The 14,067-nt window shown below is 51.7% G+C and overlaps 1 protein-coding gene across 2 annotated transcripts in view; it reads left to right on the forward strand.

Annotated features, from left to right (window-relative positions):
* The window catches only part of Ift140 (intraflagellar transport 140), an 86,026-nt gene that overhangs the window by 67,037 nt on the left and 4,922 nt on the right, over window positions 1–14,067 (forward strand). For both annotated transcript variants that reach the window (XM_021186052.1, XM_029471007.1), the window contains exons 19-29: window positions 4,821–4,998; window positions 5,865–6,055; window positions 6,527–6,622; window positions 6,800–6,932; window positions 7,508–7,651; window positions 8,761–8,889; window positions 9,013–9,195; window positions 10,205–10,411; window positions 10,684–10,896; window positions 10,979–11,145; window positions 12,766–12,907. In XM_021186052.1, the coding sequence (XP_021041711.1) occupies window positions 4,821–4,998; window positions 5,865–6,055; window positions 6,527–6,622; window positions 6,800–6,932; window positions 7,508–7,651; window positions 8,761–8,889; window positions 9,013–9,195; window positions 10,205–10,411; window positions 10,684–10,896; window positions 10,979–11,145; window positions 12,766–12,907 (1,783 nt within the window). The remainder of the gene's footprint in view (window positions 1–4,820; window positions 4,999–5,864; window positions 6,056–6,526; window positions 6,623–6,799; window positions 6,933–7,507; window positions 7,652–8,760; window positions 8,890–9,012; window positions 9,196–10,204; window positions 10,412–10,683; window positions 10,897–10,978; window positions 11,146–12,765; window positions 12,908–14,067) is intronic.

A 14,067-nucleotide genomic window follows, 5' to 3' on the forward strand; every position in this document is an offset into this window, starting at 1 on the left:
CTTAAGCTTACATTCCAAAAGGCAAGGATTCTGTCTCTGCTCAGCCTTTTGACTGTCAGCAGTTCTGAGAACGAAAGTCCTCTGAGGAATGACATGATTTTTCACCCTCAAGTTTGTAGCAAGTGTCATTGTGGCTTATTTATATTTTTTATTCTTATTGCTCTGGGCCTGAAGGAAATTTACGCTTCATTCCAGGTCTCTGGGCCAGCCTCCCTGTGGGGTATGTTCTAAGAGGGACTTGACAAGCCATGTGGGGTGCCATCTACCCTCAGCTTGTGCTATGACTCCGAAAGCACTTAAGTGGTACAGCTGTCATTGTTTCTGCCTGTGCCTCCCCCCAGAGGCAGAATTAGGATGCAACATCTCTTACACCACACTTAGGAGATGAAATATTTGAAAGGAAGGTCTCCCAAAGTTTCCGTTAAGAGAAAAATCTATTTTCCCCCTTTACTCTCTGGGTGGTTATTAGATGGCTACTTCCCAGTGAGAACCAAGAAGCTGCTGTAAGAGTTCTCTAACTCCCGAACTGATGAGCTCCTCCGGTCTCAGCGTTGTACAGCTGCCCTGAAGGCTGCAGCACACGGGTGGACATCTCAGGGAGGGGAGGCCCTTGCACCAGTGCTGGCTTTGACTTTCCTGAGCTGGGTCGGGAGGAAACCAGGGCCTTGATCCCCACCTGTGCTTCTAGGAACTTTTATTTGCAGTGTCTGTCCCCTAAACCATCCGCCTATCTGTGTAGGAGGGGAAGCAGGGAGAGATGGAGTTAGGAGGGTCCTCTCTTGAGATATGAAGCTCCTGTGTGGCTGGTAGGAAATCTCTCACCCAGAGGGTTGACCTTTCTGCTGGCTGTTGCCCTGAGTCGGACCTTACATTGTGACTGGAGCGCATGCTCATCCACCCCCCACCCCCCAGCCCTGTGCCACCGCCATGGGTTCTCAAGCACGCGTACACACACACACACACACACACACACACACACACCCATAGTCGAGAGGAGCATCACAAGTGTAGCTCAGCCTTGCTGGTCCCCGACTTGCTCACTCAGGACAGGTCCAGCTGAGTGTAGGTCCTCCCAGAAAGCAGGCCCATGGCCGAGCCAGCTCCCTCTGTGGCCACATCTGCTTCTCATCCAGGCGCCTGTAAGCTGATGAAGTGCAGATGTGATTCCTCACCACAGTGTAACTCAGACAACAGGAAATTCTCAAGACTTGGACAGGGCTGAGAGGGTGTTTACTTCTTAGAATCTATGCCAGATGCACAAATCCCAGAACTCGACACCGGAGTTAGAGCTGTCCCGTCCTTGGAGCAAAGTTGTCAGGGAGTTGTGTACAGAGAATGTCAGGAATCTGGTGGGAGTTGAGATGGTTCTGGACCAGACGCAGCCACAGAGAATGTAGTGTGCATCTGTGGAGAAGGCTGGCAGCCATTTCTTGGGCCCAGGCTCTTGTAGCAGCTGAGGCCTGACCCTCTGCATGTTTGATGCACAAAGACCTCAGCCCAGTACAAGAAGGCCTTTGCTGGCATTTAAGGAGCCTTCCTCCCAAATTCATCCTGCCTGGCACAGCCTCCTCAGATCTGTTTGGTCCAGAGGCCTTTGTGAAAATAGTGGACATTTGAGTGGTGTCACATACAGGGACAGGGAGACCCAGCAACACCAAGAAAAGACTCAGTGTCCCACTCAATAAAAGGACCAGGCATTCACCTTGTGCCCACCCTCCTGCTGGGAAAAAAAGATCCAGGGTGCTCACCAGCCAGCCCTCTCTCCAGGCCGGTGACTACAGTCACTTAGATTGTGTTCCAAACCCTGGAAATGGTTGTATACACCTGTTGCTTTCTAGACAGTGCAGAAAGAAGCAGGGGGGCTGCTCAGAGAAGCAGAGGCAGCCAAGAGGCCATATCCGCCCTCCATCCAGCCCCACACCAGGCCTTAGGAGGCAGTGAGAGAAAATTATTACTTTTCATTGGGTTTCATTTTCTTGAGCCTCACCATGTAGCCCTGGCTGTCCTGAAATTTACTGTGTAGACCAGGCTGGCCTCCAACTCACAGAGATTCACCCGCCTCTGCCTCCTGAGTGCTGGGATTAAAGGTGTGTATCACTAGGTCCAGCGTTGTAAATACTTTTGTTGTTGTTGTTGTTTGTTTGTTTGTTTTTTCGAGACAGGGTTTCTCTGTGTAGCTCTGGCTGTCCTGGAACTCACTTTGTAGACCAGTCTGGCCTTGAACTCAGAAATCGGCCTGCCTCTGCCTCCCAAGTGCTGGGACTAAAGGCATGCACCACCACGCTTGGCAACACTTTTTAAGAGTCTAAGCACACGAACTAGTTAGAAACAGGATTTTTTTTTCTTTTTCTTTTTGTGTTTGTTTTTTGTTTATCTGAGACGGTTTCTCTGTGTAACAACCATAACTGTCCTGGAACTCACTCTGTAGATCAGGTTAGCCTCCAACTCACAGAGATCCGCCCACCTCTGCCTCCTGAGAGCAGGGACTAAAGGTGTGCATCACCACCGCCCAGCTTAGGATGGCTTTTCAGAATCTCATCTGTAGCTACCACCTTGCTATAGACAGGAATGCCCATGCCTTACACACAGCCCAACCAGCTTGGAAAGGCACCGGCAGACCCTTGTCTGTCCTCAAAGATCTGTGTCACTTACTGGAGTTGTGCCAGGAGAACCAAGAATTGCCCTGTGATTCCAAACTTACCAGTGGATGTCATTTCTAGGAATGGCAGAGACTTAAAGAACGCTGTTCTATAGGGTTCATGGGGATCCCACGGGATCCCATAGGATCCAACGTGAGGCCCGGAGCTCCCTGTGAGAGACCAAACGAAAGGGAAGTAGGGAGTTGGCATTTAAAGAGTGGGGCTTACCCTAGATGTCCAGCCTCTAACACTGGTGTGCTGTGTGGGCACAGTTGCTGCTGGATGCTGCCCCCGCTGGGGCAGAGTGGCATTGAGCAGGTTTTGGCCACGTGTGCTGCCTCACAGCTACCATGAGCCATTTGAATTCCAAAGCCAAAAGCAAAAGGGAGGACAGGGAGTCCACCTGCTGCGACAATAAATCAGAAAGGTGATGCCCAGTGAGCAGCGCCTCTTAGAGGTCACCAGCCTGGCTCCTGCGTCACCGCCTCCAGCACAGCTCTCGCACATCCTGGAGATCGCAGAACAGGTTGGGAGAAGCCCAGAGGAGGCAGAGGTGCCTGCAGTGGGGCAGAGCGTCAGCCCCCCCCCCCACACACACACCGCTGGATGGGTTTGGGATTTAGGCATGGCAGCTTCCCTCTCTCCTACCCCATGTGGCTGTCATGTAACTCTGGTCAGACCTCACCCTCTACAAGCAATAGCTACCAGGTGCATCAGTGCTAAAATGTATGCATGCTTGCCCCATGTTACTTGATACACTTACTTATAGAGTCAGTCAGAGTTCCTGCAGGACCCAGACGGGTCAGAATTACCTGTGGACAGAATGTGCTGGCTTGAAGGAAAGGACACCTGGATATATAAAGCACGCCATGGTGGCCACCACCACCCTAGCCAATGCCTGAGCTAACACAGTGGTGCTTCCCCTCCATTCTGGTCAAGGCAGGGAGTCTAAGATGTGGCTCATCCATGGGTCACCTAGCTGCCCAGTACTACTTGGCCCAGTAGATGGAGAGACCTCTTCCTCATCCTTCTTCATGGAAAGCGTTCATAACAATTGTGTTATAGCCCCACTTAGGAGAACAGCAGCTAGTCTTGTGTGGGCAACGGCCCTCCAAGTCCTTAGTTCTGCCACATCTGTGTGGCCCGGAAAGGACAGACTTACCCTGCCCCATTTCCTGGAAAGAGGCTGCTTCTCTAGCCAGGCTTTATCTGGGAGGAGCCACTGGAATGTGATGGGAGGGGCAGAGGTAAATGCTTCTACATGGATGCTCCTGTAGCTGCTTTTCGTGGTTTGTACTCTTTTGTGTGTGTGTGTGTGTGTGTGTGTGTGTGTGTGTGTGTGTGTGTGTTGGGAGGGACAAGAGAGGTTAACTGCAGGTGTGTGTGCATGCCTGTACTGTAGCATTGCTGTGATCCTACAGTAGGAAGAACCCTATTCCTTTTAGGTAGCCTAAGCAAAGGGAGATTGTATAGAGAGTGAACTGGCTCCCTTTTCCACCTCTCTATTCAATATATGTCTTGAGCGTCTATGTCTGAGACAGGGATTCTCCAAGAAGTTCCAGGCTCACAGTGGTCTACCTCAAAATGAGGGACAAGGAAGGGTCCACTGTCCAGCCTGTACTGTAGCACTGCTGTGATCAGGAGCTGGCCATGCTCCAGGCCCCTGGATTGAATTGGGGTTGTGGGCTCTTCCCCCTCCCCTGACACCTTCCAAAATACCAACTTGTGACTGTCTAGGAGAAGTGATGGAAGGCTGTCATGGCCCCTTCTTGGGAATACTTTAGGAGAGCACCATAGAGCCACTTGCTCAGTTGTGAGCAAGAGGTTCTGTCTTTGACCTGACTCAGTGTGTGCTCACAATTAGGAAAGCCATTGTCACTGAGTAGACAGAGTAACACAGGGGTAGTTACAGAAGACTGTCTGTTCCCTTCATCCTCCCTAGAGGCTTTCAAGATCAAGGACACTATATAAGACATTCCAGGGGGGACTCAGGATACCTCTCTCTCCTTCCTTATTTTTGAGCAACAGGCATGTGGTGCCTAGTCTTCATTCTTACTGTGTAGGCTGTACACAGTACCACCACATAGGGCCCCCTGCTTGGTGGTTCTGTCCCCTGTCAGCTTCTGGGCACCCAAAGCTCTGGGTTGGAAGCTGACAGGGCCTCCTCTCCTCTGTCTATAGTGAGGCTGTCTGGGAGAACATGGCACGTATGTGTGTGAAGACTCAACGGCTGGATGTTGCCAAGGTGTGCCTAGGGAACATGGGCCATGCCCGTGGGGCCCGAGCACTGCGGGAAGCTGAGCGGGAGCCAGAACTGGAAGCCAGAGTGGCCATGCTGGCCATACAGCTGGGCATGCTGGTGAGTAGTCCCAGTTTCAGACAGACAGACATCTATCACCAGGGGACCGAGAGGAAGGTTTGCCACATTGCCAAACTGAGCCTTCAGTAAAAAGGGCAGAGATTGCTAAGCATAGACCAGACCCTCCTCAGCTAAAGTCTAGAAACAAAGGGCTAAGGAGATGAGGGTGAGGGGCTGGCAAGTGAATAGGCAGTCTGGCTGCTGGTCTCCTGGGGTCTGGGGCGTCCCTCAGGATAATTGAGAACATCAGCTTGGTTCCCTAAGGTCTCAGCTGGGCTTACTCCTGCCTCCTTGAGTTTTAGCTCATCGCACACTTGCTTTCCTGGAGGAAAGACACCAACATGCTCGCTCCCCACAGTCACAGGCCACAGCCTTGACCTAGTGTGCCTGCAGGTACAAGGACAGACCTCTGAACAGGGAGTTGTGGGGGGTAGGTATTTCACCCACCCTTACGCTGCATATCAGGAGCACCCCCAGAGAACATCCTCATCTATAGGGGAGCACAGGCTCTGTAGGGCCCCACCAGAGGCCAGCTGGGCTGTAGCAAGGGTTCGACATTCCTTTGGTGGCGTACAGGTCTCACTCTAACAGGTGGTTGGAGTGTCACTGGGGTACGCATTGCCTTTCTTGACTGTGAAGCTCTGTGCATGGTGTCCGTGTGCATCTCAAGTGTGCGTTCTCAAGGTGTGCTGTGCTTCTTTGTCCTGAGCTCGTTGGGACAACTGTTGTCCCGTTCTGTGGTGTGATCACTCTGTCAGCAGTTACACTCTGACAGCCCCCTGTGACCATCGCCCTTGCTCCTAGAATTCTAAACCTTTCTAAACCATCAGCGCTGTGACCGATGTGTGCTCTCTCTTTACCCCCAGGAGGAGGCAGAACAACTGTATAAGAAGTGCAAACGCTACGACCTTCTGAACAAGTTCTACCAGGCCTCAGACCAGTGGCAGAAAGCTGTGGAGGTGGCGGAGCTCCACGACCGTGTCCACCTGCGCACCACCTACTACAACTACGCCAAGCACCTGGAGGCCAGCGCTGACTGCGGCCAGGCCCTCAGTTAGTGAGTGGGGACGTGGGCAGGGATGGGGCCTGGCTGTGGCTGTCCCCTCATCTGCCCCCAGGTGATGTTAGATGGCATTGGCAGTTCTAAAAGGAAGCTCTGCCTCAGGACAGCCCATGTGATCTTCCATAGAGCCTGGTTCTGTGGAAGGGAATGTTTGACCCTGCGTGTCAGTCAATGTGGTACATACTAGGCTTGGGGAACCCCTGAGGGAAAACATGCCACAGGGATAGACAGCCCCAGGAAACTCATTCCGAAGCTGGGGTGAGCTGTGCTTAGTCATGTTCGTGATCTAGAATTTTAATGATCGGCTCTGAGCTATGGCTAACACTATGGTCCACATAGCACAAAATGTACAGCAGTGCACAGACCCCAGGGCTGAAGACCAGGTTCGGTGCTCGCAGTCAGCTGCCTGTACTCTCTGATAGAGCCGCTGATCATGCAGCAAAATGGAAGTTTCTCCTTCCACAGTTATGAGAAGTCAGACACCCACCGTTTTGAGGTTCCTAGGATGCTCTCGGAAGACCTGCAGTCCCTGGAGCTCTACATCAATAGGACGAAGGACAAGTAAGTGCCCCCACTGGGCGGCCCCTCCCTCCCACTGTGCAGTCGTCCACGCCAGATTGGGGAAGCTCCGCCTGGGCCAAGGGACTCCAGACCTGTCCCTTCCAGTTTCATGCTGCGGTGGTGCAGGGTGTCGGTTCCAGTGGGAGTGAGACCCTAAGCTCCAAGGTTATTCCACAGGACCCTCTGGAGATGGTGGGCCCAGTATCTTGAGAGCCAGGCAGAGATGGACACTGCACTGCGCTACTACGAGCTGGCGCAGGACTACTTCTCCCTGGTCCGCATTCACTGCTTCCAGGGCAACATTCAGAAGGTGAGAGCAAGCCGGGCATGGTGGCGCACGCCTTTAATCCCAGCACTCGGGAGGCAGAGGCAGGCGGATTTCTGAGTTCGAGGCCAGCCTGGTCTACAGAGTGAGTCCAGGACAGCCAGGGCTATACAGAGAAACCCTGTCTCAAAAAACCAAAAAAAAAAAAAAGAAGGTGAGAGCAGGCGGGGAGATGGAGCAGCTAGCTGCCTGGTGTGCATGAGGCCCTCAGCCGGACTCCATGTGTGTGTATGCATGTACAATTTTCATTAAAAAGAAAAAAGAAAACTTAGGGGGTGAAGAGGCACTTTAAGAGAACTTTGTGCCTTTGCAGAGGACAGAGTTGAGTTCCCAGCACCTCTGTGGGACAACTCACACCACCTATTAACTCTGGCTGTCGGGAGGGTGGGTGGTGGCTTCTTCTGGCCTCCACAGGCACTGCCTTCATATGTTCAAACACGTACACGTAACAAGATATTTTTGAAAATATCTTATCACAGTGCATCCTGTGGGAGTGGGCTGTTTGGGTGGAATAAGGCTGCCGGACAGAGATAAGACCTGGGTGCTCTGGGTCTTTGTAGGCTGCTGAAATAGCCAACGAGACTGGAGACTGGGCTGCATCCTACCACCTTGCCCGGCAGTACGAGAGCCAGGATGAGGTAAAACAGGCAGTGCACTTCTACACTCGGGCACAGGCTTTCAACAACGCCATCCGCCTGTGCAAGGTATGTAGTCCCACCTGGCACCAGGCAGATGATGCTCTGTTGTGCCTTATCCTGCACTGGTTGTCCTGGAAACTTGACTGGGACAACAACAAGGTGAAGAAATGGCAGATACACACATACACAGGCAAGCTGGGACTGGGTGAACTGAGCTCATTCTATCTGAGAGCATCCACTAGCAACCCAGGAGCTCAGTGTGTTTGTATATACAGCAGCAGCAGGAGGGGTTAGCCAGACTTGGTAAGAGGTCTCAGTAGGGGAGAAATCTAGGGCTGTGAACACCTGGGGGGAGGAAACTGCAGCCAACACTTGGTGTGCACAGCATCAATACTATACAGACCAGGGGAAGGCTTTACCATTTCTGTGGGTCTGGGCCATTGGGTTCCTTGTCATCGGCCATGCCCAGTGTCAAGAACACACATTTACACAGGGCTTTCTCCTCTCCCCACACTGTTGTTGATTTCAATGTTATTAAGAGTGCTTCAGGGCTGGGCGGTGGTGGCGCACACCTTTAATCCCAGCACTTAAGAGGCAGAGGCAGGCAGATTTCTGAGTTCGAGGCCAGCCTGGTCTATAGAGTGAGTTCTAGGACAGCCAGGGCTATACAGAGAAACCCTGTCTCGAAAAACCAAAAAACAAAACAAAACAAAAAAAGAGTGCTTCCATCACAGAGGTTGAGACGCCAACATTGTGAACACTGACACCCACTGCTAGCTTCCATGGTCACTTCTGGCTCTTCTTGCCCCCTCCTTTCTCTGCTTCCTCCAATGCTGTCATCCATATCCAGGGTTCCTAAGCCAGTAGTAAGGCACACATAGGTCACAGCCTTGCAAATAGAAACTCATCAAAAACTGTTGACCATTTTTATGACTACTGCTTCAGGTCTCGTTTCTGGAGTTCCCCGACCCTCGGGTATTTGTTGTAATACTCTGTAAAATAGAACAAAGAAGTAGCTAAACACCCCAGTACTCAGACTCACCTAGGAAGGCCTGGTGCTTCCTAGAAACTCCGCTAGCACAGATCTGCTGTGATACCAACACGCATTCACCAGTCTAAGTGGGTGTGGGTACGCCAGCCAGAACTGACGCAGAACCACGCCTTCCTCCCTGCAGGAGAATGCCTTAGATGACCAACTCATGAACTTGGCCCTGTTGAGTTCCCCAGAGGACATGATTGAGGCAGCCCGGTATTATGAGGAGAAGGGCGAGCAGATGGACAGGGCTGTCATGCTGTACCACAAGGTGAGTGCATGGCCTCGATTGGGGACCTAGAGAGACTAGAGACACCTACGCTCACTCATGAAGCTCCGGGAAGCCTGGCTGGGGGAATGCAAGCAGCAGCTAAGTTCCTCCCATTGCACATAGGCTGGACACTTTTCCAAGGCCCTGGAGCTGGCCTTCAGCACCCAGCAGTTTGCAGCACTACAGCTCATAGCCGAGGACCTGGATGAGAGGTCAGACCCTGCTCTTCTGGCCCGCTGCTCAGACTTCTGCATTGAGCACAGACAGTTTGAAAAGGCTGTGGAGCTTCTCCTGGCTGCCAAGAAGGTACAGGGATGGTGGGAGCTTTGGCTGGGAAATAGTTCTGCTATCTTCCTTTGGTTATAAAGTCTCAAGAAAACTATGGCTGCGCCGGGCAGTGGTGACGCACGCCTTTAATCCCAGCACTCAGGAGGCAGAGGCAGGCGGATTTCTGAGTTCGAGGCCAGCCTGGTCTACAGAGTGAATTCCAGGACAGCCAGGGCTACACAGAGAAACCCTGTCTCGAGAAAAGAAAAGAAACGAAAAGAAAACTATGGCTACATCTTGGGCTGAAAGTCAAGGGGATCCTACCAGTTCACCCAGCATAGTACCATCAACACTGCTGCCATGAGGGCAGCCTTAACCACCCACCCCACCTCTTCAATTCTAACTAGGTAGTACCACGCATGCATGCACACAATTGATGAACACCTGTGTTTGGGAGCAGAGCTTGTTTGGTTTTTGAGATAGAGTCTCTCAAGCTAGCCTCAAAATCCTAGGCTCAAGTCATCCTCCTGCCTCTGAAACACCTAGAACCATATATATGTGACACCATGCCCAACACAGGGAAAGGGGAGGGCCGGGGCAGGGTGGGGGGGGCTTGTTCTTGTTTTGGTTTTGAGAAAGTGTCTATCTCTAAAACCTAGAGACATGGCCTTGACCTCAGCATGTAGCTCAAGCTGGCTCTAACTCACATTTCAGCCTCACTCTCCCAAGTGCTAGGACTTCAGCCATGTACCTGACTCTGAGGTATATGTTTTTCAATGAAAACATATACATTGTTGGGTTTTTCCCCTACAGCAAAAACATTATTCTTCTGAGATCTGGATTGTTAATGGCATGAGGAAAAGGCACATGTCTAAGTCTGAGTCTGTCCCTTAGCCTGGTCCTTTTTATGTCTGACTCAGCCTCGGGCAGTAGCCAGCATGGAGGCAGGGCCCAGCTTCCTCTGAAGGGGTGGCAGATGTGAAGGGGAATTGAGGCCCTCTGAGCAGTCCAGTCACAGCGCATCCTGGTTTCTCGGGCACTCTTGCAGTACCATGAGGCTCTGCAGCTGTGCCTAGAGCAGAACATGACCATCACTGAGGACATGGCAGAGAAGATGACTGTGTCCAAGGACTCAAAGGAGCTGTCTGAGGAGTCCCGGCGGGAGCTTCTGGAGCAGATCGCCAACTGCTGTATGCGCCAGGGCAACTATCACCTGGCCACCAAGAAGTACACACAGGCTGGGGACAAGCTGAAGGTGAGGCTGTGTGGGCCAGTATGTCCCAACTGGGCCGTATGTTGGGCATCTGGGCTTATACCCTGCTTTCTGTGTGTACTTCTGGGTAGCCTGGGCAGGGAGCAGCCTTCCTAGCTAGGATGTTGAAGGACTGGGAGTGTGACCCATAAAAGCTGCTTCTTAGTGGACCTAGACTGACAGCCTTGGGTCCCACTAGCAAACTGGAACTGTACTGTCATGGAGTTTTCAAAACCTAACCTTCTCAACTGAGCCCTGGCCCTTTTTCTGCCTAGGCCATGAGAGCACTGCTCAAATCTGGAGACACAGAGAAAATTGTGTTCTTTGCGGGTGTCTCAAGACAGAAGGAAATCTACATCATGGCTGCCAATTACCTGCAGTCCCTGGACTGGCGGAAGGAGCCGGAGATCATGAAGAGTATCATTAGCTTCTACACCAAAGGGCGGGCCTTGGACCTCCTGGCTGGCTTCTATGATGCCTGTGCCCAGGTATAGACCTGCTTCAGTGTTCTAGCAGGATTTTAGGGCCCCAGCAGTGCCCCGTAGGTCCTCATGGGTCTCTCTGGTCCAGGTGGAGATTGACGAATACCAGAACTATGACAAGGCCCATGGAGCACTGACTGAGGCCTATAAGTGCCTGTCCAAAGCCAAGGCCAAGAGCCCCCTGGACCAGGAGACCAAGCTAGCCCAGCTACAGAGCAAGATGACGCTGGTGAAGAGGTTCATCCAGGCCCGAAGGTATGTCCCCTGAAGGAACGGGTCAGCAGAGTAATGACAAGCTAGCCTTGGGCGCCTTCTCATACCCTCCAGGCCCTCTGTTAATACCCCAAGATTCTCTACTCCCCTGCAGAGTTCAGGCTGACGCTAAGAGGCCAGACTAAACGTGTGTTTGCCACAGATATCCCTCAGGTGATTCTCGAACAGCTGGCTAGGATGCACTGTGGCCTGTTTTGTCTCGGCACCATCTCGGGAGGGCTAGACCATGGAAAGTAAAAGGAAGATTTCATGTTGCTGTGAGGAGACAACATGACCAAGGCGACTTTTAAAAGACTTTAACTGGGGTTTGCTTAAAGTTTCAGTTAGACCATGACCATCAAGGCCCAGAACATGGCAGGCAGGCATGGTGCTGGAGCAGGCTGAGTTTGCAACTCCTCCACAAGTTGTAGGCAGAGAGAGACTGGGCCTGACCTGGGCTTTCAAACCCTCGGGGGCCCACTGGCAGCTACACACATCTCCAACCAGGCCACACCTCCTAATCCTTCCCAGAACAGTTCTACCAATGAGACAAAGCATTCAAATGTATGAGTCCATGGGGGCCATTCTCATTCAAGCACTACAGGGGCCAAGCAGGTGTTTCCCAAGTGAGTGGCCCTCACTGTGCAGGAGACTGTAGCAGGGACTCGGATCACAGCACACTCACTTCTCCTGTCACGTGTGGAGGGGTGGCACAGTGTCTCCTTTTTCACTTAGTGGTCAAGAATGTACGTTTATCCCGATACTCTTGGTTCTTGTGAGATAATTGAGCTATCCAGAGAGTCCCTGTGTGGTCACTATGACGTGAGTAAACAATTGAGCTCAGCTTCTGCCCAGAGAAGTATTTTTCTTATCTGAAAAATCGTCAGGAGTTTCAAAAGCATTTAAACATGGACACAGTGGGCTCTCCTTGGAAAGGCACCATTCATGGGGCTGGGTGGAGTCAAGACTGCATCGATGGTCTGCCTAGCCTGAGACGCAGGAGGCAGGGGAGGAACACTAGCAGGAAGTGGTCATCAGCCCCAAGGCAGAGCAAGTGAACATAGACGAGAGGGTGTGAGGGACATGGTGAGCAGCCCCAGAAGAGTCAGGGGTTGGAGAGAGGGTCAGATGCCTGCTAGGAGCACCTGAATCCACGTGGTAGACTCTCTAGAAGTAGGAGCCAGACAGCTTATGGCTCCAAGTCACCCACCCTGCACTACGCCCATCACTCACCAGTCACCATTCTATGCAGTTGTCCATAGACCTCCATGTCCAGGCAGGCTCATGCACACGTCTGATAGGAAGGTTCTTCCTTCGCCATGTGCTTCCCTCCCAGTTGCCCTTTCTAAACAGATCTTGGCTTCAAAACACAGGACACAGCCCTGAAGATCCTGAGTGTCTAAGGATCTTTAAGTTAAGTGAATGGATTCATAATTCAATAGATTAAGGAATTAACATAATTGATGGAAACCATCTTCTCACACACACACACACACACACACACACACAAATGTCATCTGGCCATTCCATAAAGCCACTCCTGCAGGACAGGTGCCCACAACAGCTTCTGGCATGCAGTAAGTGTTGTGGGTCAGGCTCAGGGCTTGTCTGACATCTTGTTAGGACATACACAGAGGACCCCAAAGAGTCCATCAGGCAGTGTGAGCTGCTCCTAGAAGAGCCAGACCTGGACAGCACCATCCGTGTCGGAGACGTCTATGGCTTCCTGGTGGAACACCATGTACAGATGGAGGAATACCAGATGGTAAGGCTTCCCCACTTCCTGATGCTCCAGAGCCCAGACCTGGTTCTTGAAAGACTTACTATCCTTTGAGGTGACAGGCTCACTGTTCTAGTTTGCTTTTTACTGCTTTGATAAACACCATGGCTTAGGACAGGAAGGGCTTGTTTCACCTTACAATTCCATCACTGAGGGGAGGGGAGGACAGGAACCTGGGCAAGCCGATGATGCCATGACGGAACATTGCTTATTGGCTTGTCCCCATAGCTTGCTTTCTTAGACCACCAAGGGCCACCTTCCCAGGGGAGGCATTACCATCCAATGGGCTGGGCCCTTCTATCTCAGTCATTAATGGAGAAAATTCAGGGCTGAAAAGAGAGAGATCAGTGCTTTAGACACTAGTTGCTTTTGCAGTGGACTCCATTCAGTTCCCATGACCCTCATGGTGGCTTGCTGCCATCTTTATGTAACCCCAGCTCCAGGGAATCCAACATCTTCACCTGCCTTCCCTAGGTATGTGGCACACACATGCTACACCTACATAAAAGCACGCAAAATACATATAAGTCTTTGAAAACACATTTTAAAAAAAAGATGCATTTCCTCAATTGAGGTTCTCTGCCAAGATGACCCTGGCTGCGTCAAGCTGACAACGAACCGGCACATTCACTTTGCTCATCCTTAAGAGCATCTGCCTGCCGGCCCCAGCCCCATGTTTTTAACCAGGCTCTGTTGTTGCTGTTAAGATAGGGTCTCGTGTAGTGCAGGCTGGCCTTGAACTATGTAACTGGTCTTCCTTCTTCCTCTACTCACCTAGTACTAAAATTATAGGTGTGGCCACCATGTTGTGTGTGCACCCTGGAGACAGACCCCAGTGCTTGCTTCATGCTGGGCACCCTACCCTACCCACTGAGCTACACCCCCAGCCAGCTTTCATTTTACTAACAAATAAATAATGACGTCCTATGTAGAAGTGACTATTTGGCAGCATTTGGATGACCATGTTCACTAGCCATCCCCGTGGCTGTCTGATGTTCTAGACAAGTCCTGTCTTCACTGTGAGTGTGATGTGTTCATGGTGACGAGTCCTGTCTTCACCGTGGGTGTGATGTGTTCATGGTGACCAGTCCTGTCTTCACCGTGGGTGTGATGTGTTCATGGTGACGAGTCCTGTCTTCACCGTG

The sequence above is a fragment of the Mus caroli genome, chromosome 17, assembly GCF_900094665.2.
Source record: "Mus caroli chromosome 17, CAROLI_EIJ_v1.1, whole genome shotgun sequence".
Classification (NCBI taxonomy): Eukaryota; Metazoa; Chordata; class Mammalia; order Rodentia; family Muridae; genus Mus; species Mus caroli.